Genomic DNA, 24516 nt, shown 5'->3' on the forward strand with positions numbered 1-24516 from the left:
TACCAACGAAAAAGGGTTTTGTTGGTGCATTGATAGGCCCCTTATGTTTTGGAGTTTGTTGACATAAACAGTATGGGACTTATGTGTTTGCTAGTGCGCACAGAGTAACAGGTCCCTGATGTATCGAGGAGTTTGATGCAAACGACGAAAATAATCTCCTTGCGCAGAGTGAAGGTTATCACCGAAGATAAAGCTAACAAGGTGCTGCTACTGCTGTTGCTGAAGTCTATGATGGCTCTTTCTATCAGCAGCTTTATCCTGTTCTGCTGAACGTTCTACAGTCAATTTGAACTTTCTTCAAAACTCTAGTAGTCTTCAGCTAAATAGCATGCTTTTTAGCTTCCTCATTTTTTCTTTTGAATTTTAGATATATAGTCATATTATGAATTCCCGCAAAATAAACTATATCATGAACAAGTTCCTGATGGACAGTTCTGAGAAGCCAAGTGTCAAAAAAGAATACGATACCTGAATACCGGAGTTGCGAGCATAATGTCGGAGTAATGGGCCACGGGTAGGCTAACCCGAGCCCCAGAACCTTTCAAGACATTGGTGCAGGTTGCGCCCCTCAAGCCGAGTCCCAGACGCGACTCCAAGATTGGCCGAGTCCCAGGCGCGACTCCAAGATTAGCCGAGTCCCAGGCGCGACTCCAAGATTGGCCGAGTCCCAGGCGCGACTCCAAGACTGGCCGACTATAGAGAGTCGGCCCGCGACTCCACCCATCTCCTGCCTTCGCCACGATAGACGGGGCGGGGTACGGTCACGGCGTGGCCGTCTCCCCCTGCTTATGAGGAGCTGGCATGGCTACAGTGCGTCATATCGCTGAAGATCTCCATCATGGCGCGGCACTGTTGCCATGCCTACCCTGACCTCAGCCTTAGTGGGCGGCGCATTGTGCCCACGTCGGCCTATCTGTACGACCCAGAGACGGCGGGACCCGCCCGTCAGCGGGAGCACGAAAGACGGCGAGAACGCCCCAAAGACGGACCCGTGGGAGTCGGCTCCCTGGAGTCGGCCGGCCCCTCCCACGGGCCCCACACGCCATTAACCAGACAAGACGGGGAATGGCGACAGTGATCGCCCGTCAGGCGGCGGCACTGTTGCCACGACCCCATGACCAAGCCTGCGTCATTAGAAGCATGGCTAAAGTGTCGGGCCTGTCGGCGGGGCCCGCCAGTCGGCGGGCCCCAGCAGTCGGCGGAGAAGACGGCGGCCTGAGAGACAGACGACTGGGACCCGCGCCCAGCCGGATTACCATTGTACCCCCGGGGGGTAGGCCTATATAAACCCCCCGGGGCCCCATGCAAATGGTTCGAATCCATTAGCACTAGACCAGATCATATAGGAAGGGGAGAGCTAGCCTTGCCTTCTCCTACCTCCAGAATACAGCTCGAGGAGCAACCCTGTACTCACTTTGCCTTAGTGATCATGCGGAGACCCCGCAGAGCAGCAGTAGGGGTGTTATCTCCTCGGAGAGCCCCGAAGCTGGGTAAGATCCGCTGGCGTGCATGTCTTCGCCTCATTCCGTTTCCTGGCACCGGCGACGTTCTACTCGCTCCCACCATGATAAGCCATCTTTTGGCATATGTCGCACCCAACCCCCGACATTTGGCGCCCACCGTGGGGCAAAGTGCACCGTCGTCCGGAGACCTGCTCTGGACGGGAACTTTCTTCCTCCCCAGCGAGCGTAGCCAGCCCGGCACGCTCGATGGCGCTTGCCTCGACACGCTGCAAGGCATCGACGATGCCTGCGCAGCGAGCTGCCTTGCCGATCTTCTTGGCGAGGTTTGCATCACCGACGAGCCTGCATCCGACGCAGGCACGGGCGGCCCCGAGAGCCTCCTCGCGGGCCTCCTCGACCAACTCCACGTCGTCGGTGAGCCTGCCGTGGACTTGGAGTCCGTAGGCTCCACCGACCCGATGCTGGTCGACTCCGACGTCGTGTCGCTTGATGCATTCCCCACGAACGTGGTGGTCTACGACGAGCCGCTCCCTCATGAGGAGAGCGGCGGAAGGGCCGTCACGGAGGTGCTAGTCATCAGTCATGGTGAGCACTCCGGTGAGGGAGCTCATGACCCACTCGACGCGGCTCTACGAGACCTAACCGCGCCCATTCCGGAGGACGCCGACGCCGAAACCCTGGAGACGCGCCGCCTACGGATCGTCGAAGGCACGAAGAAGCTGGCAAGCATGAGACGCTTGTTAGAAGCCTACCAGCGTGAGATGGATCACGCTGTGGGCGGCTCGCCGGCCCCGACAGGGCCTAGCCGCCTAGGCGCGGTCCGGCAATGCGGCGTGGCCGTCGCCAGCCTATTCGGTGCCGATCGCCCCGTGTACGCTACGCCTGTAGAGAACATCCGCGCCGCCCAGACGGTGGCGGACGAGCTAGATAACTTCGAAGGTGAAGAGCGCCGCCTGATGACCGAGCGGGTCCAGCGGCTCCTCAAAGCGGCTGCCGCACAGAATGAAGCCGGCGGCCGCACAGAGGCCCCGCAACGACGAAACGAGGACTCGCCTCCCCGCCGAGATCAGGGCGCGACGTCTCGGACGCCGACTGGTGGTGTCCGTGGAAGAAAAGACAAGGATCCGGCTGTCAGCCATAGTCGGACTCGCATCACCATCAAGCGCGACCAAGATGGCCGCCCAAGAGCAGTGGAACGGTAGGGCGACTATCTGCCTCCCCCACCATGAAGACAAAGGCGAGTCTCCCCGCCACCTGTTGAACATCCGACTCTCGGCGACCGCCTTGGCCGCCGAGAGGGAGTTGGAGAGAACGATGCCCACCACCGGATCGACCGACTCCACCGATCCCTGGCGCTTGAAGAAGAAGACGAGTTGGGTCCTCCCTGTTTCGGACCCCGCATCCAAGATGAGCCCTTTCCTAAAGGGTTCACGCTCCCTCGAGACACGCCCAAGTACACCGGCTCCATGAAGCCGAAGGATTGGCTAGTTGACTACTCCACAACCGTCAACATAGCAAACGGCAACAAGCGCATTGCCGTGAAGTATGTTCCCCTCATGCTCCAGGGCACGGCCCGGACGTGGTTGAACAGTCTGAAGCCCCGCAACATCAACAGCTGGGTCGACTTCACCGAGGATTTCATCCGCAATTTCACAAGCACGTACAAGCGACCCCCCAAGCCGCGCCAGCTTTCCTTGTGCGTGCAAGGTCCTGACGAGTCAACTCGCGACTACCTCACTCGCCGGGGTGAGCTTCGGAACTCCTGCGAGGGCGTGCACGAGGTGCAGGCTATCGAGTACTTCACCGCCGGGTGCAGAGAAGGCACCCTCCTCAAGCACAGGCTCCTCTGCGACGAGCCGGAGACCCTCGACGAGCTGCTAGTCATAGCAGACAAGTATGCCACGGCCGACTCCTCCATGAAGACGGAAATTCAAGTTAGTGCGACAGACAAGGTGGCCCCTCAGGCTCCCAGAACTCCGGCTGGAGACGCCATTCGACGACAGCAACAGAATGATCACAAGCGCAAGGCCCCGCAGCCGGCTTCCAGCAGCCGGTAGGTTGCGACAGTCGAAGACCAACAGCCGGAGGGGCAGCCTCCGATGAAGCGACAGAAAGGCGGCAAGTCCAACTGGTTGTCGTCCTTCTCTTACGAGCAGACTCTAGATGGACCCTGCAAGTTCCACAGCGGCGCGAAGCCGTCGAACCATACCACCTGGAAATGCCACTGGCTCACCAGAATCGCCAAGGGAGACGGCCTTCTTCCTCCTCCGCCTGCTGGGCCGCCGCCTCCATCACCGCCCCAGCAGCCGGCTGCCAGGCCAGTCGGCGCCGTACAAGATGAGTACCCGGAAGAGCATGGAGCCTATGTAGTGTTCACCAGTGTGGCTGATGATCGACGCAGCAGACGGCTGCAGCAGCAAGAAGTAAATGCAGTAGCATCGGATACTCCGGAATTTATGCATTGGTCCGAGAAGCCTATCAGTTGGAGCAGAGCCGATCACCCAGAGGTGATTCCGAATCCGGGCTCCTACGCCTTGGTTTTGAGTGCCACCTTGGCCACTGATAGGCGGGCCGCTCGCTTCTCGCGAGTGTTGATAGACGGAGGCAGTAGCATCAACATCCTGTACAAAGATACCATGGAGAAGTTAGGAATTAAGCAAAGACAGCTTCAGAACAGCCGAACTGTGTTCCACGGCATTGTACCTGGCCTTTCCTGCTCGCCAATCGGCAAGATCCTGATAGATGTCCTCTTCGGAGACAAAGATCATTTCCGCCGAGAGCTAGTTTGGTTCAAAGTGGTGGACCTCGAGAGCCCATACCAAGCATTGCTTGGCCGACCTGCTTTGGCCAAGTTCATGGCGGTCGCCCACTACGCCTACCTCAAGATGAAGATGCCAAGTTCCATGGAGACTACAGGAAGTCGTCCGCTTGCGCGGCTAAGAGTAGTCGGGTGGCCGAGTCCCTGGTGATCGCAGCTGAGAGGCGGCTTCTTGATCGGGTTGTGGCTATGGCCGGCAAGCAGCCAGAGATGTCGCCCGACCCCAAGGAGTCGAAAGCTGAGGGTTCGTTCAAGCCGGATAAAGAAACAAAGAGGATACCTTTGGACCCGGAGCATCAGGAGAGGCACGCTGTCATAGGTGCAAACCTAGACAGCAAATAGGAAGGCGAGCTCGTCGATTTCCTACGTGAGAATCGAGACATCTTCACATGGTCCCCTAAAGACATGCCAGGTGTACCGACGGAATTCGCCGAGCACAAGCTACATGTCCGATCTGATGTGAAACCCGTCAAGCAGCCCTTGCGCCGCTTGTCAGAAGAGAAGAGAAGAGTTGTTGGGGAAGAGATAGCCCGACTCCTAGCAGTCGGCTTCATTATGGAGGTGTTTTTTCCAGAATGGTTAGCAAACCCGGTCCTGGTATTGAAGAAGAACAAGCAGTGGCGGATGTGTATTGACTACACAAGCCTCAACAAAGCCTGCCCCAAAGACCCATTTGCTTTACCGAGAATTGATCAGGTGATAGACTCCACAGCCGGATGCGAGCTGTTGAGCTTCTTAGACGCATATTCAGAATATCACCAGATCAAGCTGAACCTGGCAGACAGACTGAAGATTGCCTTCATCATGCCGTTTGCAGCCTTCTGCTACCTGACCATGACGTTCGGCTTGAGGAATGCCGGTGCCACCTTTCAGCGTTGCATGCAGAAGTGCCTCCTCAAGCAACTCGGCAGAAACGCCCACGTCTACGTAGACGATGTGGTGGTGAAGACGGAAAAGCGTGGAACACTGTTGGAAGACCTCAAGGAAAACTTTGAGAACCTGCGCCGATTCCAGATCAAGCTCAACCCTGAGAAGTGTGTCTTCGGAGTACCAGCCGGCCAACTCCTTGGCTTCCTGGTCTCCAAACGCGGCATAGAGTGCAACCCTGTAAAGATCAAGGCCATTGAGAGGATGGAGGTCCCCCGCCGACTGCTAGATGTGCAAAAGTTTACCGGCTGCTTGGCATCCATCAGCCGATTCATCAGTCGGCTGGGCGAGAAGGCTCTCCCTTTGTACCAACTGATGAAGAAGACCACCTTTTTCGAGTGGAACCACAAGGCGGACGAAGCATTTCTCCAGTTGAAGAAGATGTTGACTACTCCCCCTGTGCTGGAGGCTCCGACTTCTAAAGAGCCTATGCTCCTATACATTGCCGCCACCAACCGGGTAGTCAGCATAGTCATCGTAGTTGAACGCAAGGAGGAAGGCAAGGCGGTCCCTGTACAGAGACCGGTATATTACCTGAGCAAGGTACTGTCGACCTCCAAGCAGAACTACCCCCACTACCAGAAGATGTGCTACGGCGTGCACTTTGCCGCCAAGAAGTTGAAACCTTACTTTCAAGAGCATCCAATCACTGTGGTCTGCACAGCTCCACTGGACGAGATCATTGGAAGCCGAGATGCTTCGGGCCGAGTGGCCAAATGGGCCATAGATTTCGCTCCCTACACCATCTACTACCAGCCCCACACTGCCATCAAGTCGCAAGCACTGGCCGACTTCCTTGTCGACTGGGCCGAGACCCAGTACCTGCCGCCAGCACCCGACTCCACTCATTGGCGGATGCATTTCGATGGCTCCAAGATGCGCACCAGCTTGGGAGCCGGCGTCGTCCTCACCTCCCCTAAAGGCGAAAAGCTCAAGTATGCGCTGCAGATCCACTTCGCCGCCTCCAACAACGTTGCCGAATACGAGGCGCTCATTCATGGGCTCCGGCTTGCCAAAGAACTCGGCATCCGCCGGATCCTGTGCTACGGTGACTCCGATTTGGTGGTCCAGCAGTCATCTGGCGACTGGGACGCCAAAGATGCAAACATGGCGAGCTACCGCTTCCTGGTGCAGCAACTCAGCAGATATTTCGAGGGGTGCGAATTCCTTCACATGCCAAGAAATGACAACGACCAAGCACACGCCCTGGCACGAGTCAGCTCCACCCGCCAAGCGATACCATCCAGCGTCGCCCTTCAGTGCCTCCTCAAGCCGTCTATCAAGCCTTCACCAGAATTAGACTCCATCTTTGTACCAGCTCCCCCTGAAGAAGTCGGATCCGGCTCAAGAGCACCAACAGACGGCACAAGAATTCTTATAGACGGCTCCAAGAACGCCGCAGTCAAAGCCGGCCCGGGGACTTCAGAACCCGGCCCGGGGACTGCTGTGGTCAGCCCAAGGACTCCAGAGCTCGGCCCGGGGACTGCGCCAGTCGGCTCAGGGACTGCGCCAGTCGGCCCGGGGACTTCGTCTATCCAGCAAGCGGCTGCGGACTCCAGCGCGCCGCCTCCCAGCCCAGCCGCCCTTGTCCAAGTCGCAATAGTGGCAATTGAAGAAATAGCAGCACCCTCATGGGCCCAACCCATCCTCAAGTTCCTAGTAAACAGAGAGCTGCCAGCTGATGAAATCTTGGCTCGGCAAATACAATGCCGAGCGGCAGCCTACACCACAGTCAACAGAGAGCTGGTCAGGTGCAGCGTTACTGGCATCTACCAACGTTGTATCGAGGCAGAACAAGGCCAAGCAATTCTCAGAGACATCCATGAAGGCGAGTGCGGCCACCATGCGGCTTCAAGAGCACCCGTCGCCAAAGCCTTTCGACACGGTTTCTTCTGGCCAACTGCCCTAGAAGAGGCCAAGGAATTAGTCCAAAAATGCAAGGGGTGCAAGATGTTCCGTTCCAAGCCGCTTCAGCCGGCTTCCGCGCTCAAGACTATCCCCATCGCCTGGCCCTTTGCGGTTTGGGGCCTGGACATGGTGGGACCATTCAAGACGGCACGAGGTGGCCTGACTCATTTACTTGACGCAGTGGACAAGTTCACCAAGTGGATAGAAGTAAAACCCATCAGGAAGTTGAATAGTCCGACTGCAGTGACTTTCGTCGCCGACATCACGACTCGGTACGGCATACCACACAGCATCATCACCGACAATGGCACAAATTTTGCCAAAGGCGCCTTGGCCTGTTTCTGCGTGACGCAGGGCATCCGACTGGACTTAGCGTCTGTTACCCATCCGCAGTCAAACGGCTAGGTGGAGCGAGAAAACGGCCTCATCCTATCTGGCATCAAGCCCCGACTGGTCGAATCATTGGAGCGTTCGGCCGGCTGTTGGCTTGAAGAGCTGCCAGCCGTCCTCTGGAGTCTGCGCACGACTCCAAACAAGTCAACTGGCTTCACGCCTTTCTTCCTCGTCTACGGTGCTGAAGCCGTCATCCCGATGGACATAGAGTTCGACTCCCCGCGAGTCACCATGTACATCGAGGAGGAAGCAGAAGAGGCATGCCAAGACGGCGTCAATCTGCTGGAAGAGGGCCGGCTGTTGGCACTCAGCCGGTCCGGCATCTACCAGCAGAGCCTGCGCCGATACTACAACAGGAAGGTCAGGCCGAGATCCTTCCAAGAAGGCGACCTTGTGCTCCGACTGATCCAGCGGACAGCCGGCCAGCACAAGTTGTCGGCACCTTGGGAAGGCCCCTTCATTATCAGCAAAGTGCTGGGCAACGACTCCTACTACCTGATCGACGCTCAGAAGCCCCAAGCACGCAAGAGAGACGACTCCGGCAAAGAGTCCAAACGGCCATGGAATGCAAATCTTCTCCGAAGGTTTTACAGTTGATGCAGTATGTACCATGCTACCCCTTTGTATTAAAGTACCAAGACTTTGGGCCCCCTGAGACGAGCTCGGGGACTGCCCCTTTCGATTATCTGTATGATAAGAATTATGCCTTCGAGTATGCTACTCTTCGCTACGCCGCTTGGCACCGGGTTTGACTAGTCTGCCCGGGGACTCGCCGTCTTGCGCTATGAAATGCTTCCTGAAGTCGGACAAGTAGTGTGTGGCGCCTAAGCCGTCTCCTGCCAGAAGCCGCAGCTCGCAAAGCGACTGTTTGGCAGGCAGGAGTAAGGATGAATGGGCGCCCACACAAAAAATGGCTAAGGACCTAAAGCATTAACATAGCTTAAGCCGGCTTCCAGCCCCTTTTCGCAAAACCGACTCGTGTGTAGTCGGCTTGCCGCTTTCTATCCAACTTGTTAAAAAGACTCCAATGAATAGCAAGTACTTGCCTTCTCCAAAGTAGCCAGGCATTTGATCCAGCGGCAGTCCGCGGAGCGGTTGTCCGGCTGACAAGGCGGCAACTAGGGGAAGGCGGCAAAGGAAAAAGCTGAAGGAGCAATAAGCAAGGAAAGATAGAATTCAGATTGATATTCACATAACATAGGCCATTGGCCAAATCTTCGAACAGTAGTTCGAAATACACCCCGCGGGTGGAATTGTGCAAATTAACAAGTTCTTCAAAGACTTTTAAGAGCAGATAAATTAAAGCCAAACGGCAGCCAAGGGAACGGCAGACGGGTTCGGAGGGTTGGAGGAGACGGTGGTGTCAGGCGCCGGGGCGGCCGGCTAGGCAGTCTCGGCTTGATCGTCACCAACAGCAGTCGGCCCCGTGGGACGCGGCTCGTTGCTAGAGGCGCGATCGAGCTGAGGCTGGTCGCCCGTCCCGTCTTCTGGCGCCTCCGTCTCGCCTTTGTCCTCCGCCTCGCCTTCCTCCTCGGTGCTGGAGCCAATCACCTCCGCCGAGTCCTCGTCGTAGTCTGGGTTCATCGCGAACCACTCCGGCGGCACCTCCTCACCGCCTGCAGCCCGCTCGGGGACGAAGACGCTCGTATCGATGTAGTCAGCGACCGCCGCCGCACCCTCGACGAGGGCGCCCTCCACAGCCACCAACTCCGCCCGGGCCTCTGACCGGAACGCGGCCAGACGGTCCAGGTCCAGCCCTGGATACCACGCCTTCACGAATTCCAAGGCCCAGCGCGCTCCGGCCTGGGCCGAGGAACCCTTCTAGGCCTCAAGATGGCCGGCTGCGACCTCCAGCCAGTCGGCAGTCCGACTGGCAGTGCGCAAAGCCGGCATGTCTGGCCATAGAGCGGCAACCGCCTGGCGCCGGCACGCTGAAGCCGGCACATCAACCGATGGGCCGGCCGAAGACGGGCCTCGATACTCAGAAGCTGTTCGTCGACGGTCCGGGGGGCGTTAGCGGCGATCTCCGCGCCGTTTGCCCTCCGTGCCTCGTGATCAGCCTCGATGGCCTGTGTGACTGCCTGCGAGTGGCCAGGAAAGAAGTCTGCCAAGACAAAAAAGAAGCAAGGCAAAAAATCAGAAGTCAGCCCGACTCATAGTCGGAAGCTCAAAGAAAGAGAGAAAAGAAAAGAACTCACCGTCGACGATGTCCTCGATCTCATGGAAGCCGGAGGTCAGCAGCGCCTCCTTGTCGGTCCAGGAGGAGCGCTCGCTTTCGAACTCGGCCAGGAGAGCAGCCTCCTTCTTCTCGGCCTTGTCCTGCGCCTTCTTGAGAAGCTCCCTCTGCTCGGCCAGCTGCGCAGCCAGCAGGTCGCGCTCCGCGGCAAGCTTGCTGCACTCCTCCCCCTTGACGCGCAAGGCGGTGTTGGCCTCGCCCAGCTGCTCCTGAAGAGCGGCATTGGCCCCTAAAGAACAAAGAAGGAGACGTTGAGTCAACAAAGAAGGTCGCCGGGAAGATCCGGCCCGACTGCTCAGCAGTCGGCCCGAATCTCGGGGACTACAACCCGCGGGTGCGCCAGCGCGCCCCCGCGAAGAAGAATAAAAACAAAAGAAAGAGACGTTAAGTCGTCAGTAAAGAAGATCGCCAGGAAGATCCGGCCCGACTACTCAGCAGTCGGCCCGAATCTCGGGGACTACAGCCCGCGGGTGCGCCAGCGCGCCCCCGCAAAAAAGAAGGACTTACTCCGGCTCTCTAACAAGTCGGCGGTCCGCTTGCCCAGCTCCTCAACATTGCGGTTGAAGGCAGTGACGCGGAGGTTGTGATACTCCTGTAACAAGCATTTCAGACAAAGATAAATACTTGGAACTCGCCAGAGGGAGTTTCGAACCGCCTGCTCAGCAGCCGACCCGAAACTCGGGGACTACACCCAGTAGGTGCGCTGGCGCGCCCCCACAGAGAAGAACAAGAAAAACAAGAATCAAAGAAGAAGCATACTCGGACGGCCGCTCGCGATAACAGATGCGCCTTTGTGTAGTTCTGAAGGGCGTCGCCCTCGGCTCGCAGCTTCGCCTGGATGTCCAGGAGTGCCTGGTTCAGCGGACCCGTGCCGCCTCCTCGCACCCACCCAACGGGCGCGGCGCTTGTCGCCTCGGCATCTGGGATGGCCGAGCTAGCGGCACCGGTCTCTAGGGGCCGGGGCACCGAAGTCACCTTCTCAAGGCGGCGGCGCGCTGGCGAGGCGACTTGAAGGAGCAGCCTCGCCATGGCCTCGGCTTCAGTCCGCGGCATCGGCGGGCCTGCCGGCTATTTACCATGCGTGCTCCCAATCGGCGGCGGAGGCGGCAGTGGCGGCACGAGCGTATCCGACATGGAGGCCTCGCCGCTTTCCTTCTCCGCGATGGGGTTCTCGGCGCCGGCTTCTCCAGTCTACCACATGAACTCTGGGGGCGGCGGTGCGGAGGACAGCGGGAGGATGTGCAACATCGATTGGCGGCGCCCGGCGTCCTCAGCTCACCATCTTGCCACAATGGTGGCTTCGGCCTCTTCCAGCTTTTTCTGGGCGGAGGCCGCCGCCGTCTCGGCCTCCGCCTTCTCCAGACGGTCAGCCTCCTCCTCGTCGCGCCTCTCCTGCGCGTTTCGCTCCGTCGCCTTCCGGAGGTCGGCGGCGGGGTCAATCCGCCGAGTGGTGGCGGACGTCTCTACCGACCCCACGACAGAGGGGGCGGCGACCCTCTCAAGGGTAAGGGGAGCCCTGAAGCAAGGAAGGAGTGTAAAAGACTTGGACAAAGATTCACTAAAGGAAAAAAAGACGAAGGCAGAAACAATTACGCAGAGACCAGAGGCGGCCTCTTCACTTCCTTACGGAAGCGGTTGGCCTTTGTAGCCGCCTCCTCCCGCTTGGTCGCGGCGGCCGCCCCCTTGAACTTCTTCGGCTTGCCGCCGAGCGAGCACGGCCCGGCATGGCGCCTCTTCATGCCGCCTTGACCGACCAAGCCGGCGGAAGAACTCGCGCCCGGCTGGCCGACCCTTGGCTAGTGGCGCGGGGCGACTTCTCCTTCGGCGTCGTCTTCAGGCTAGTCGGCAAAGGTGGCCGAGGGCCTGAGGCCGCTTCCCTCTCCTCCCCCTCCACCTTCGGCGTCGGCTTCCATCGCTGCCACCCCCAAGTCAGGGTCGTCAACGTCGCTCTCCGATCGGTCAGGGACGAACTCACGAGGCGGTCTTCTGATGCTGGCAGCGGGCTGAATGAGGGGGTTCTGACTCAAAGAAACCAAAAAGATCAGAAGCCGGATTCGGCTACAAAGAAAACAAAGCAACAAGAAATGTGACTTACCACCGGAGGAGGGTTGGCGCGCGAGTACGGCTCCTTGCCGAACAGTCAGTCCGCCGCGAGCTCGCAGTTTGCGATGTGGTTCACCATGTTCGCCACTTCTACGCGGGGCATTTCCCTGGAGCACATCCGACTTGGGTCTCGGTGGTCGCTCATCTGACAGATCAGATGAGGGAGGACTCGGCGCGCCACGAAGGCGGCTAGCAAGTCGGCCCCGACCAGGCCCTCTGACTGCGTCAGAACTCGGAGTCGCGCCACGGCGGCAGCTCCGGCGGGAGTCAGCGTCTTGACTGGATGAGACCAGCTGGGGAGCCTCCCAGCCGGTGCGCCGGCTTCATAAGGCGGCAGATTGACCCAGTCGCCGTCTGGGGCGACGTTCTTCACGTAGAAGTAAGAGCGCTTCCACATCTTCACCGACTTGATCAGCGGGATGGAGGGAAATGGATTGTCGGCTATCGATCACCGCATCGCGATGAAGGCGCCGCACTGGGCCGGCACGCCGGCGACATGCGTGCCGAGCTTGGATTGGAAGAATTCTCCCCACATCTTGATGGTGGAGAGAACGCCGAGGAAGCCCTCGCACGGGGTGGTGAAGGCGACCAGCAGCACCACCGTGTTTGGAGTGAGGTGGTGCGGCTGGAGCCTGTGAAACTCCAAGAAGGAGCGAAAGAAGCCGCTCGCCGGCAGCCCCAGGCCGCGCATGAGGTGCGAGCAGAAGATGACCCGCTCGCCCTCCTCCGGCGCCGGTGATATGTCCCTCGCCGGCGCGGCGCGGGCTCGCATGAGGTTTGCGCCGGGGAGATGACGCGTCTTGCAGAGAAACTCGATGAGGTCGTCGTCCACCTCGGAGCCATCCCACACGCCGGAGCGCACGGCAGGAGCCGCGGCGGCGGAAGAAGAACTCATCGCTGCGGGCGCGGTGTGGTTCGGCACGACGGCGGCAAGAAGAAGAAAGGAAGCAAAGGAGGCAAGAGGAGGCGGGGGAGCAGGGAAGATGGGCGCGCGTGCTTTGCCGCTCCGCTCCCCCCACCTACTTATAGCCTCATAGGCTGAGAAGCCGATGAGGCGGGCGTGGGATTAACTGCGCACGGGACCCCACGCCCCCCACGACTTACCCCACGAAGTTACTGCACGCAGTAACAACCTGGGAAACCCAACCATCCGCACGGCCGCAACAGATCCATTCGCGTGCCGAGGCGCGATAGTGGCGGGCCCCGCCTCACGGCCTGTCCCGTCGCGCGCCTGGGTAGGCAGACTGTCTTCGCCGCGTGGCACCACGCGACAGGGCCGCGGCGGGCGGCCACGGGGAAGCATATCAGGCACGCCGCCTGGTTTCCCGCCGCGACTTTCGAACTCCTTAGGGGGGAAGGCGGCCCTCTGCGAGTCCGACTCCGGATAGTCGACCTGAAGTAAGGCGGCGAGCAAAGCCCAGATTCCACCACCAGAAGAATGAAACTGTTGAGGCCCCACGACGTCTCACTCTCGGAGCCTCACCAGCTTCAGGGACTACTGTCGGAGTAATGGGCCGCGGGTAGGCTAACCCGAGCCCCAGAACCTTTCAAGACATCGGGGCAGGCTGCGCCCCTCAAGCCGAGTCCCAGGCGCGACTCCAAGATTGGCCGAGTCCCAGGCGTGACTCCAAGATTAGCCGAGTCCCAGGCGTGACTCCAAGATTGGCCGAGTCCCAGGCGCGACTCCAAGACTGGCCGACTCATGGCCGGCGACTTCCGGAGAAGCCGACTATAGATAGTCGGCCCGCGACTCCACCCATCTCCTGCGTTCGCCACGATAGACGGGGCGAGGTACGGTGACGGCGTGGCCGTCTCCCCCTGCATACGAGGAGCTGGCATGGCTACAGTGCACCATATCGCTGGAGATCTCCATCGTGGCGCGGCACTGTTGCCATGCCTACCCTGACCTCAGCCTCAGTGGGCGGCGCACTGTGCCCACGTCGGCCTATCTGTACGACCCAGAGACGGCGGGACCCGCCCGTCAGCGGGAGCACGAAAGACGGCGAGAACGCCCCAAAGACGGACCCGTGGGAGTCGGCTCCCTGGAGTCGGCCTGCCCCTCCCGTGGGCCCCACACGCCATTAACCAGACAAGACGGGGAATGGCGACAGTGATCGCCCGTCAGGCGGCGGCACTGTTGCCACGACCCCATGACCAAGCCTGCGTCATTAGAAGCACGGCTACAGTGTCGGGCCTGTCGGCGGGGCCCGCCAGTCGGCGGGCCCCAGCAGTCGGCGGAGAAGACGGCGGCCTGAGAGTCAGACGGCTGGGACCCGCGCCCAGCCGGATTACCATTGTATCCCCGGGGTAGGCCTATATAAACCCCCCGGGGCACCCATGCAAAGGGTTCGAATCCATTAGCACTAGACCAGATCATATAGGAAGGGGAGAGCTAGCCTTGCCTTCTCCTACCTCCAGAATACAGCTCGAGGAGCAACCCTGTACTCACTTTGCCTTAGTGATCACGCGGAGACCCCGCAGAGCAGCAGTAGGGGTGTTATCTCCTCGGAGAGCTCCGAAGCTGGGTAAGATCCGCCGGCGTGCATGTCTTCGCCTCATTCCGTTTCCTGGCACCGGCGACGTTCTACTCGCTCCCACCATGATAAGCCATCCTTTGGCATATGTCGCACCCAACCCCCGACACATAACTTCTCTCCCCTTGTCCTTGGTTCATATGCACCATCTGCTTGGAGGTCATCGCTTTGGTTAGAGCGAGGCAAACCTCCAGAAAACCTGATAGAAACAGATTAGGAGGCCACTGCTAATGATGTACTTGAACTTCAGTTCTTATTTTCCTCTTCTAACTGGGGATGGCTGCTTATCAATAGCCACTGATGTTAGCATAATCTTGAATAGTGTCAAGTCCAAGTAGTATTTGTGTTATACTAGGAAGTATTAGACGTGCTATGTTAGGTCTACATGGTGATCAGCGTGGCCGTGTAGTTAGGTAATATACAGTACGTCAGAGTCCTAGTATTAGATGGATTAGGTTAGCTACTTCGTGTACTAGTAGGAGTCCGGTTTAGGACTTGTACGTGTCCACACGTTTAGCAGTCTTGTATACGTCTAGGTTTTGGGTCGGTGCTCGTGCATATATATATATGCACAGTACCACGTGAAGTTGTATCAAGTCGTGGAGTTGAGACAAACAGAAAATAAAGAGAATCAAAGGGCAGGACAAGAGCCCTTAGCTATCAGTTTTCGAGTGCGCGTGTTCGTCGTGATTTGATGTGATCGATCCTGTGGGCGAAGTTCCAACAATTGGTATCTAGAGTAAGGTCGAGGTGAAGCTGCGCTTGCCCCGGGGTGGCGACCTGACTAGCGCCTCGGGGCGGGCGATATGGTCGCTGGGTGGTGCAGCGACGAGGAGCGATGGGTGATGTCAGTGCTGGGTGATGCAGCAATGAGGCGGTTCGGGCGATCGTCGTTCAGCAGAGCGACATGGAGGGAGGCGGCAGGATGTCATCGGCAAGGTGATGGAAGGAGATCGTTGATGGGAAAGATGGTGCCGAGGTGTGGCGCTGGAGCTCATCAAGATCGTCATCCGGGGGAGTCGGATGAGTCAAGGTGTCGTGCGTGTTTGCACGATCAGTCGCCGTTGCGTCTGTGAGTCGTCATCGTGTCCAAGTGCTCGTCTCTGTGTTGAGTTGTTGGAGTGGAAGCGATGTGCACGGTGTTCCGTGAGTCATGTCCATGTCCTCGTGGAGCGTCCTGATTGCGGTCAGTGTGGATTCAGTGTGATGCCGAAGGCGGACGATGGTAGGCGAAGCCATCGTAAAACGAGGAGGTGTGCGACCAGTGGAGAGTTGATCTACTGCAAGCAAGTACAAGGAGTATGGTGCGGACCGAGTGCAAGGCAGCGGCCAAGCAATGGCGGTGGCACAACATTGTAGAGCAAGGAGGTTCTGCATGTTTCCAGACGGGTCATACTCAGTGTACGGATATGACAGTTGAGTCAATGAGTCGACAAGATGCAGATCTTCAACGAGTCAAGACCCGAGGAAGCACAAGGAGATGACATGTCAAGATTAGGGAAAGATTGTTAGCATAATCTTGAATAGTGTCAAGTCCAAGTAGTATTTGTGTAATACTAGGAAGTATTAGACGTGTTATGTTAGGTCTACATGGTGATCAGCGTGGCCGTGTAATTAGGTAATATACAGTACGTCAGAGTCCTAGTATTAGATGGATTAGGTTAGCTAGTTCGTGTACTAGTAGGAGTCCGGTTTAGGACTTGTACGTGTCCACACGTTTAGCAGTCTTGTATACGTCTAGGTTTTGGGTCGGTGCTCGTGCATATATATATATGTACAGTACCACGTGAAGTTGTATCAAGTCGTGGAGTTGAGACAAACAGAAAATAAAGAGAATCAAAGGGCACGGCAAGAGTCCTTGGCTATCAGTTTTCGTGTGCGCGTGTTCGTCGTGATTTGATGTGATCGATTTTGTGGGCGAAGTTCCGACAACTGATTCAAAGCTTAAGTCAAAGTCAACTACGGATAAGGAATTGACAATAATTTAACAACCCGTCACTGGTAGTGGTTGTATTAGATCAGCAGACTTGTTATTTTAATTTGGTTACATTGAGTTGGCTATTCAACATGGAATTCAAGGTCAAAAATATTTCAGACATTTTAGAACAGCACAGACACATTTTTTCTGAAGCTGGTAGAAAAAAAACTGAAATTCAGAGTTTATTAGTACTATTGAGAGTGGTATAAAATCTCTTTTCTACAGTGGTTGCACAGTGGAGTTTTTTTTGTTAATGCTAAATGCTTTCATACGATGCTTGATGAACATAAGCAAGTGCACACTGCATAGATAACACAAATACATCAAGCAGAGAAATAATGAACTACCATGTGATGATCTTCAAATAATAACCGGGGGAATGGTGCAGGTGGTCAATGCTATGGATAAATCTTAAGTGTGACGTTGTACAGAGATGGCACTAGTTGGAATTAACTATAGAGCTTTCGTTTTCGGCCATTATTTGGTTAAGAAAGTTTTGGTCAACTTTCTACTCAATGAAAGTTTTGGTCTTCCATGTAGTCAGGGTCTGATCTAATTTTAATCACCTTACAATGCTGACCAAACAACATTCATATACTCAAATATTCTAACCAGGAGTATAATCAACACGAGAACCATGAGCTCTCTTAAATAAATATTAAAAGATAATATCATGGCGAAAAGGAGCAAGTCATCAGACATACAAAATCAGTAGAGACCAGTCGCAAACCTACAAACTGGAGAGAAAAACACAATGTTCATGCACTACTAAACTGGGCAAACACACGTCAAAGTCTCCTAGTGGCAAGATTGCAGAAATATCGCCTAGTACCACTTCCGAGGCTACTACTATTATGGTTGATATGAAACAAAACGTAACTGTCAAACACTTCTGGATGGAAATACGAACTCAGAGGATGTACCTTCCATCTCACACAAAGGCGTGTGGACAGCGGAAGAGCGAAGAAAATGAACGGAGTAATTTGCAATCAACCACTGGATTCATATTTCTAACTTCAGGTTCATGCAGTCCAGTTCATACTAAAACCATCTCTCTTATAGAGTGGAGAAGTAATTTTCCATATTACCATCAAACAAATAAAGTACTCCCTCCGATCCATATTAATTGTTGCTGATTTAGTACAACTTTGTACTAAATCAGCGACAATTAATATGGATCGGAGGGAGTAGTAAACTGATACTAACACCCTTTGTCGTTATAGACAAACAAGGTTGAGAGTGAGAGACAACTGAGTCCAGGATTTGCAAAACACAAAAAGAAGAACCAACCTGTATGTGCTCAATTAGTCTGTCACACTCTGACGACCACCAGTTAACCCAGGGAAGCCATCCAAGAATGCCAGTTTTTACAAACCAGCAACACGAGGAGCATTGGCCTAGAATGTCAAGACTGGATGCGGCTAACCTCTAGTCTTTCAAGGCCTGCACAATCAGCCGACGTGGACCCACCTACAAGCATAAAATTCAGAAGCGAGCTATCATATTCAGACTGTCAAATATTAGATTCAGACTACAAAAGCGTATAGCCTTATATTGGATAGAGAAATTATGTGTCTATGCGTGTTCGATAATACAGACTACAGTTCTGATCTGTTCTCTTTCTTTACAGACTGGGGTTAATTTCATCAGTTTCTCCCTTGTATGTACCAGGTAACAGAAGATGTTCATAATCTAAAGTAAAAGCATAATAACCTTGAACTTAAAATTGGAACCGGCAAGTTCATCCCAACAGATGTGTGGATTATTCAAATAAGTATGATGATAAGATCTGTTGATGAGACAGTGGAGCTTATATTGCTTCATTATCTTAGGTTCCCTGTGTTCAATAAAGAACCCTCTGACATGAAACAATATTATGCTTCTGTTTTGTAGGAAAATATGGTAGTAAATCTGAGAGAAAAGTGGATGACTACCACCAAGGAGCAGGATAAGTTACAACAAGAGATGGTAAGTATGACTTCATCACAGAAGCATGCATATTCTTTTTTTTCCCTTTTCGTATGATCAAGCGGCATGTAGGAAAGGTATGATGATAAAACACGGAATTCTGTTTTGCAACAAAGGAACAGAATATCCTTCTCTGCTTTGTAAAACCAGGGGAGCTATAAATACCACTGAGTACAGAATGGTCAAGCCTGGCTCGAAAGCTGTGGATCCATTGCTGTTCTGGAAAATGGATGGGAGCTATACATGCCATTGGTAAAAGAAAGAATGCTGGAGTTGATAGTTTTAACCCTTAACTTGAAAAGTACAGAAATCCAAAGAGCCCTGTAAGACCGTCTAGGCCAGAACCATAAATCTTACCATGAGGTATTACAGAGAAGTTAAAAACTGTCTTCAAAACTAAGGTTTGCATATAGGCAATCATTCAATGTTTATGTTGCACTGTAATTCCATAACTGTCTTGTTGTTACTCCTGGCAACAAATGCTATGCCTCATATGATCTGTAGACGTTCCCACCACAGGAACATCACCAACTAGGACTGGATTTGCAAATGGACAATACAGTAGAAAGCAAAAAAAACAAAACATAATTAGCAGGCAATGGAACGTTGGGATGCAACACAAACATACATGTCTGTTTAAATCATCCAGTTCCATTTAACATCTAATCCAGTACCCAGAATAACTTGTCACTGACTCAAAACACAGCTAACAGATACTGCACTTGCTTTCTCTAAGACATGCCTTTTTTGCTCCCACACACTCAGCTGCTAGAAATTAAATGCAGCTCACGCTTCTTTGATCCTCGACCTTCCTCCTCTTCCTGCCGCATTACTGTTTCAAGCAAAAGAGACGAAGAATAAGGATGGAGACAATTAATGGTGACAAGGTCAAAACAAGTGAAAAGACAACTAGTTGTACAACAAAGTCAAATAATTATCACGCAGCAACCAAAAATAAAAAATGATCAGAACTGTTCCAGTAATACAGATTGAATGCCAACTAAAGCATACAAGATGGTCACAGAAGAGGGTCTCATTGGAAGTCTAACCACTAAAGCAGAGAGGGTGAAAAGAACATCAACCAGGTACCATACTATTGTTAGGTTGGATGATTATACCATTGTCGTATAAGAGGAAGAACTTCATACTGGTAGATCTGAATCAGAAGAGACACATAAACACAAGCATGCCATTGTAAAATGCACGATTCATAACTGACATCCGTGTGAGTGATAGTGTGCTCCAGCAAAACCCTTAATTATATTATACGGCAACATTCCAAAAATACCAAGTATTAACAATCTAAGACATGATAGCTTGAGGATCACTGTTCCAAAGCAAACACCCATTCCTCTAATTTCTCAACTTATTCCCAGTTCCTTCACTTTCCTTCTCAGCATGCCGACCAAGAACCCTATGCACAGGGGACAGCCTCATCCTCCTATTAGATATGTCTCATCTATGCTTCTAATGCGACCATACAAACCAAAGTATAATAACATCACACAAAGAACAAAAGACAAACCTTGCAGGATCATCCTTGAGCACAGGGAATGTGGGAGGCCAGATCATCATATACGGATGGATAAAACCCAACCATGGAATCTCATTTGTCCTCTCATACACTTTACACAGCGTCCTGCACTTGATACCCAAATAGAGTAGGCATGGACCCATCTCCAAGAAAACAAACTCAGCATTGCGCCCCACGTGCTTCATTGACACCTCATGTGTGTGATCAGGCACCCACCATTTAGCACACATCTCACGCAAACATATGCTATCCATCAGCAAACAGTTCTCCCCTGTGTGCAGCCATATGCGGAGCTGAAACTCGTTCAAATGAATGAGATACACGCCAGAATCATCATCTGACCTTGACAACATGGTTCGTCTGTCACTTATAACAAGCCCTTGTGGAAGCTGAAATGTGGAGAAACTTAAGGCTGTCAAATCCAAGACAAGAATTTCGCTCGGGGTGGCCGCCATATAGATTTTATTGCCAACAAGCAGAGGATTCAATTTCTGTGGTAGACAAGGGAGCTGCGTCATTGCCGAGGCATGCACACACCAGACACCATCTTGCAACATATACATGTGCACCGTAGATTTTGTTCGCTCCTTAGAAGATTCCATCCACACATAGAAGTAGGACAAGTCGTTGCCGCGTTCTTTGAGAAAGAGTTGACTGAAAGTGTAGAAATAGCCATCCTGGAGTTTGTGTCGTGGGTATGGTGGGATGACGACAATGTCCCTCTCAGGGCAGAGGGGGCTGAGCACTATATTTTTTGATCCAGGATCTCCAATGTAGTTCATGAACGTGTTCATGAAGACGTTTCCATTGCAGGAGTCCATGATGATTTTGTTTTTATGCGTGCTACTGCAGACATCAAGGATGGAGCTTGCAGAGCGGATGATGGCGTTGAACTCTGGGGGGTGCGGTAGCATCGGCACGAAGCGTGAGCTGTTACAAAACCTCCCGGTGTCGACATAGAAGCCAAGGAGACGGGGCGGGTGGAGCTTGCGGAAGCGGCAGAGGAAGGCGGGGTCGGAGGCGTGACAGAGCCAGCGCTTGCAGACGAGAGCAGCGCGGACGAGGGTAGTTGGGTAGCCGATTAGGAGGAGGATCTCGATGAGTAGGTTGTGGTGGCCGAGCACCTTGGACACGGGGTCAGCCGGCGTCGCAGATTGCCGCAGCCTCTTTCCATCCATACACGGCAAGTTGGGAGCGGAATTGACCCTGAAACAGCAGCAGCCACAGACAAATGCCATCAACAGAAATGGGTGAAGTTAATAGGTTGGTTGTTAATAGAAAAATGCCTTAAACAGGATCTTCATTCAGTGTGGTTGCAAATATCCAGCACATAGATAGAACACAAACATACTGTACATGATAAATCCATCCATCCAGCATAACATACAGATAGTTATGAAGAGGGAAAGTGGATGTTACCCGTGAGTAAGAGCAAGTCCAGCAGCGCCCCGAAACCACCCCCCATCGTCATTATAGGGGAGAAAAGCAAAAAAACAGCCTCCAGCAGTTCCCCGAACGTCTCCCCTTTTTTTCTGCCTCCCCGAAAACGACCCCTCTCTCCCCTCTATCTAGGGGAACGGCGACCTCCCCGATTCGCTGGCCGGCGCAACCGCTGCCTCCGGAAAGCTCCGTCCCGCCACAACGCCGCTGCCGTCACTGCATCAGGTTCGTTCTTTTCATGTTTTTCTCTCAGATCCGAGCAGAATAGAAAGGGGAAGGAGAGAGGGCGCCGCCGGGCAATGGATATTGGAGGCGCGGCCGATTTGGCTGCAGATGAGGAGGTGCTAGGCTATCGTAGCTGCCATGGCTGGGGGGGAAGGGGGGCTGCTGTCGTGACTCGGCTGGGGGAGCCGCGCGCCGCCGTGGTTGAAGACCAAACGGGGGGAGGGGTGTGGCCGCCGCCGTGGGTGAAGACCAGATGTGGGAGGGGCGTGGCCGCCGCCGGGCAGTGGGTTCGGCGAGGAGGGAGGCGCTAGAAGGGAGGAGCTGGCCGCTGCTGCTATAGAGATGGCATGCATCCATAGTGTGGCTTGCTGGAGCTGCTGCTACTGCCCGCTTCTGCTAGAGAGAACAGAGAGAAAGAGAGCAGAGATATGAGAGATGTTGTGATTGCTGCACATTAATATAGATGTATGGTGCTTTCTTCATGATGTATGATGTTGTATGATGTGTTTGCTGCACATTTAGATATAGATCAGAGAGATAGATTGCTACTGATTGTTGGTGCTATTGCTAGTAATTTTCCACTGACTGTTGCTGCTATTTGATTTCATTTGTATTTGCTACTGATTGCTAGTGACTGCTGCAAGTTAATTGCTACTGGGATATAACATTTACATAGCTATTTGCGATTGATTGCTGCTAGTTATTTGCTATTGGTTGCTGCACATCTATATGATGTATGGTTCATTCGTTTTTGTTTCAGGTTTAAGTAATGGACGATCAGAGTTATTTTGAACTTTTGCAAAGTGATGTCGGATTGAATGATTTGCACTGGACCGAAGAAGAACAAATGGATCTCGAAAAGGATGAAGAAGAACAAACTGATCTCGAAGGGCCTGCAGATTCTACCCCTCCTATGACAGCAAGGTCTTTGAAAGCAAAGGGGAAGAAATCAAGCGCCTCGAAACCAAGCGCTTCGAAGAGGCAAAAGAATTTCAGCAAGGCTGAAGACTTAACTTTGGTGGATGCATACCTTGAGATAACTCAAGATCCAATCATAGGAGTCGACCAATCTCGTGATTGTTATTGGAAAAGAATCGATGCTTATTTCCATGCCAATAAATCTGAAGACCATGGTCGCACACAAGGTTCTCTTCAGCATCGTTGGGCTATTATTCAAGAACAAGTGAATATATTTTGTGCATGTTATAGTCAGGTCCTGAATAGGAACCAAAGTGGGATGACACGTGAAAATAAGGTAAAAAATATGCTTTGCATGGTTCCTATTTTGTTCATATCTTTGTTGTGCTGATGCATATGTATTAATGTAGCTATGTCAAGCGATTGTTCTCTATGCCAATGGAGACAAGGCAAATAAATCATTTGGATTGATGCATTGCTTTAATAAGTTGGAAGACACCGAGAAGTGGAAATCTCGGCCCCAGAAAAAACAGAAGACATCCTCCTTGGATACTCCTAATTCATCATCTGCTAGTTTGTTTGAGGATGAAGCTACATCTCCCTCTAAAGTTGTCCCCAAGAAAAGGCCACCTGGAATCAAGAGGGCTAAAGATGCAGCATGGCGGGCTCAAAGTTCTTCCAGTACAGTTAATAGTAGTGCCATGGAATCATTTGGGGGTATCTTGGAGACAAGGGAGTCAAAAAGACAAGAGCGATTTGAGCTCATGATTGCAATGGACAAACAGAGAGAAGAAGATAGGTTGGTAGAAGAAAGAAAGAAACTTGCAATACAAGAAAAAAAGATGGAATTAGAAGAAGAAAAGATACGAATCATGAGAATGGCGGAAGAACGCATGATGGGGGCCGAAGAAAGCAAAATAATGAGCATGGACCTTAGTGGCATGGATGAGCAAGAACAAGAATTCTACAAATTAAGGAAGAGCCAGATCATCAACCGACATCGTAACTCGTCGGCTTGAGCTATGTGTTGTAATCTATACTACTTATTATCTTCAAACCATTTGGATGAAATGTGTCTTGTAATCTGTACTAATTATTATCTTTGAACCATTTGGATGAACTATGTGTAGTAATCTGTACTATATCTCTGAACCATTTGGCTGACTATGTGTAGTAAACTATTGCTTCCATTATTTAGAAAATGATACAGATAGTGCTTACACTCCCATTATAATTGAAAAACAGTACACACTTGCATAATCTAAAATGGTGACATAAACTACATTATTGAAAGCTACATCAGTCCACGGATCTGCCACAGGTGCTCAACTAGATCAACTTGCCGCTGACAGTGAACTTGTTTGTCTCGAATATCACTCTGAGCTTGAAGAAACTGAGTCAATGTAGCCGCCTCTCGGTGAGAAGGTGTCACTAGTTCTCCCATGTTATCGTAGCGGTAGTCTACATGACTTCCACGCTCATCTTCTATTATCATGTTATGCGGGATGATACAAGCTGTCATCACTTCTCCGAGTGTCTCCAGATCCCAATACCTTGCCGGTCCACGTACAATAGCAAAACGAGCTTGCAGAACACCAAAGGCTCATTCGACATCCTTCCGACATGCTTCTTGAAACCGGGAGAAATTTTTGTTCTTATCACCTTTGGGATTTGGAATTGTCTTCACAGAAGTTGCCCACTGCGGATATATGCCATCTGCAAGGTAATACCCCGTGTTGTAGTTGTGACCATTGATGGTATAATTCACTTCTGGAGCATGCCCTTCAACTAGGTTTGCAAACACGGGTGAACGGTGGAGGACATTTATATCATTATGAGATCCGGGTAAACCAAAGAAAGAATGCCAAATCCAAAGGTCTTGTGAAGCAACGACTTCAAGAATGACCGTGGGTACGCGTTTATGGCCAACAAAAAAACCTTTGTGTGCAGTAGGGCAATTTTTCCACTTCCAATGCATGCAGTCGATGCTTCCGAGCATACTTGGAAACCCCCTTTGCTCTCCAATTGCAAGTAATCTAGCAGTATCTTCAGCATTTGGCGATCTCAGGTA

General features: G+C 53.1%; 3 protein-coding genes across 3 annotated transcripts in view; 1 reads left to right on the forward strand and 2 right to left on the reverse strand.

Moving 5' to 3' along the window:
- The window catches only part of LOC119280033 (anthranilate O-methyltransferase 3-like), a 60725-nt gene extending 46179 nt beyond the window's left edge, over positions 1–14546 (reverse strand). Inside the window, exon 1 of the mRNA XM_037561037.1 lies at positions 14484–14546. Within this exon, the coding sequence (XP_037416934.1) occupies positions 14484–14546 (63 nt within the window). The remainder of the gene's footprint in view (positions 1–14483) is intronic.
- A 4747-nt stretch (positions 14547–19293) lies between these two features.
- On the reverse strand, positions 19294–21100 carry LOC119280034. Its single transcript, XM_037561038.1, has 3 exons — positions 19854–21100; positions 19418–19484; positions 19294–19299 (listed from the first exon to the last, which is right to left on the reverse strand). The coding sequence occupies exons 1-3, from the start codon at positions 21098–21100 to the stop codon at positions 19294–19296; spliced, it is 1320 nt and encodes a 439-aa protein (XP_037416935.1).
- A 1638-nt stretch (positions 21101–22738) lies between these two features.
- On the forward strand, positions 22739–23474 carry LOC119282229. Its single transcript, XM_037562532.1, has 2 exons — positions 22739–22782; positions 22856–23474. Exons 1-2 carry the CDS (start codon positions 22765–22767, stop codon positions 23462–23464), a joined length of 627 nt encoding a protein of 208 aa, XP_037418429.1. The 5' UTR covers positions 22739–22764; the 3' UTR covers positions 23465–23474.
- The last annotated feature ends 1042 nt before the right edge of the window (positions 23475–24516 follow it).

Source organism: Triticum dicoccoides, chromosome 3B (assembly GCF_002162155.2).
Source record: "Triticum dicoccoides isolate Atlit2015 ecotype Zavitan chromosome 3B, WEW_v2.0, whole genome shotgun sequence".
In the NCBI taxonomy this organism is placed as follows: Eukaryota; Viridiplantae; Streptophyta; class Magnoliopsida; order Poales; family Poaceae; genus Triticum; species Triticum dicoccoides.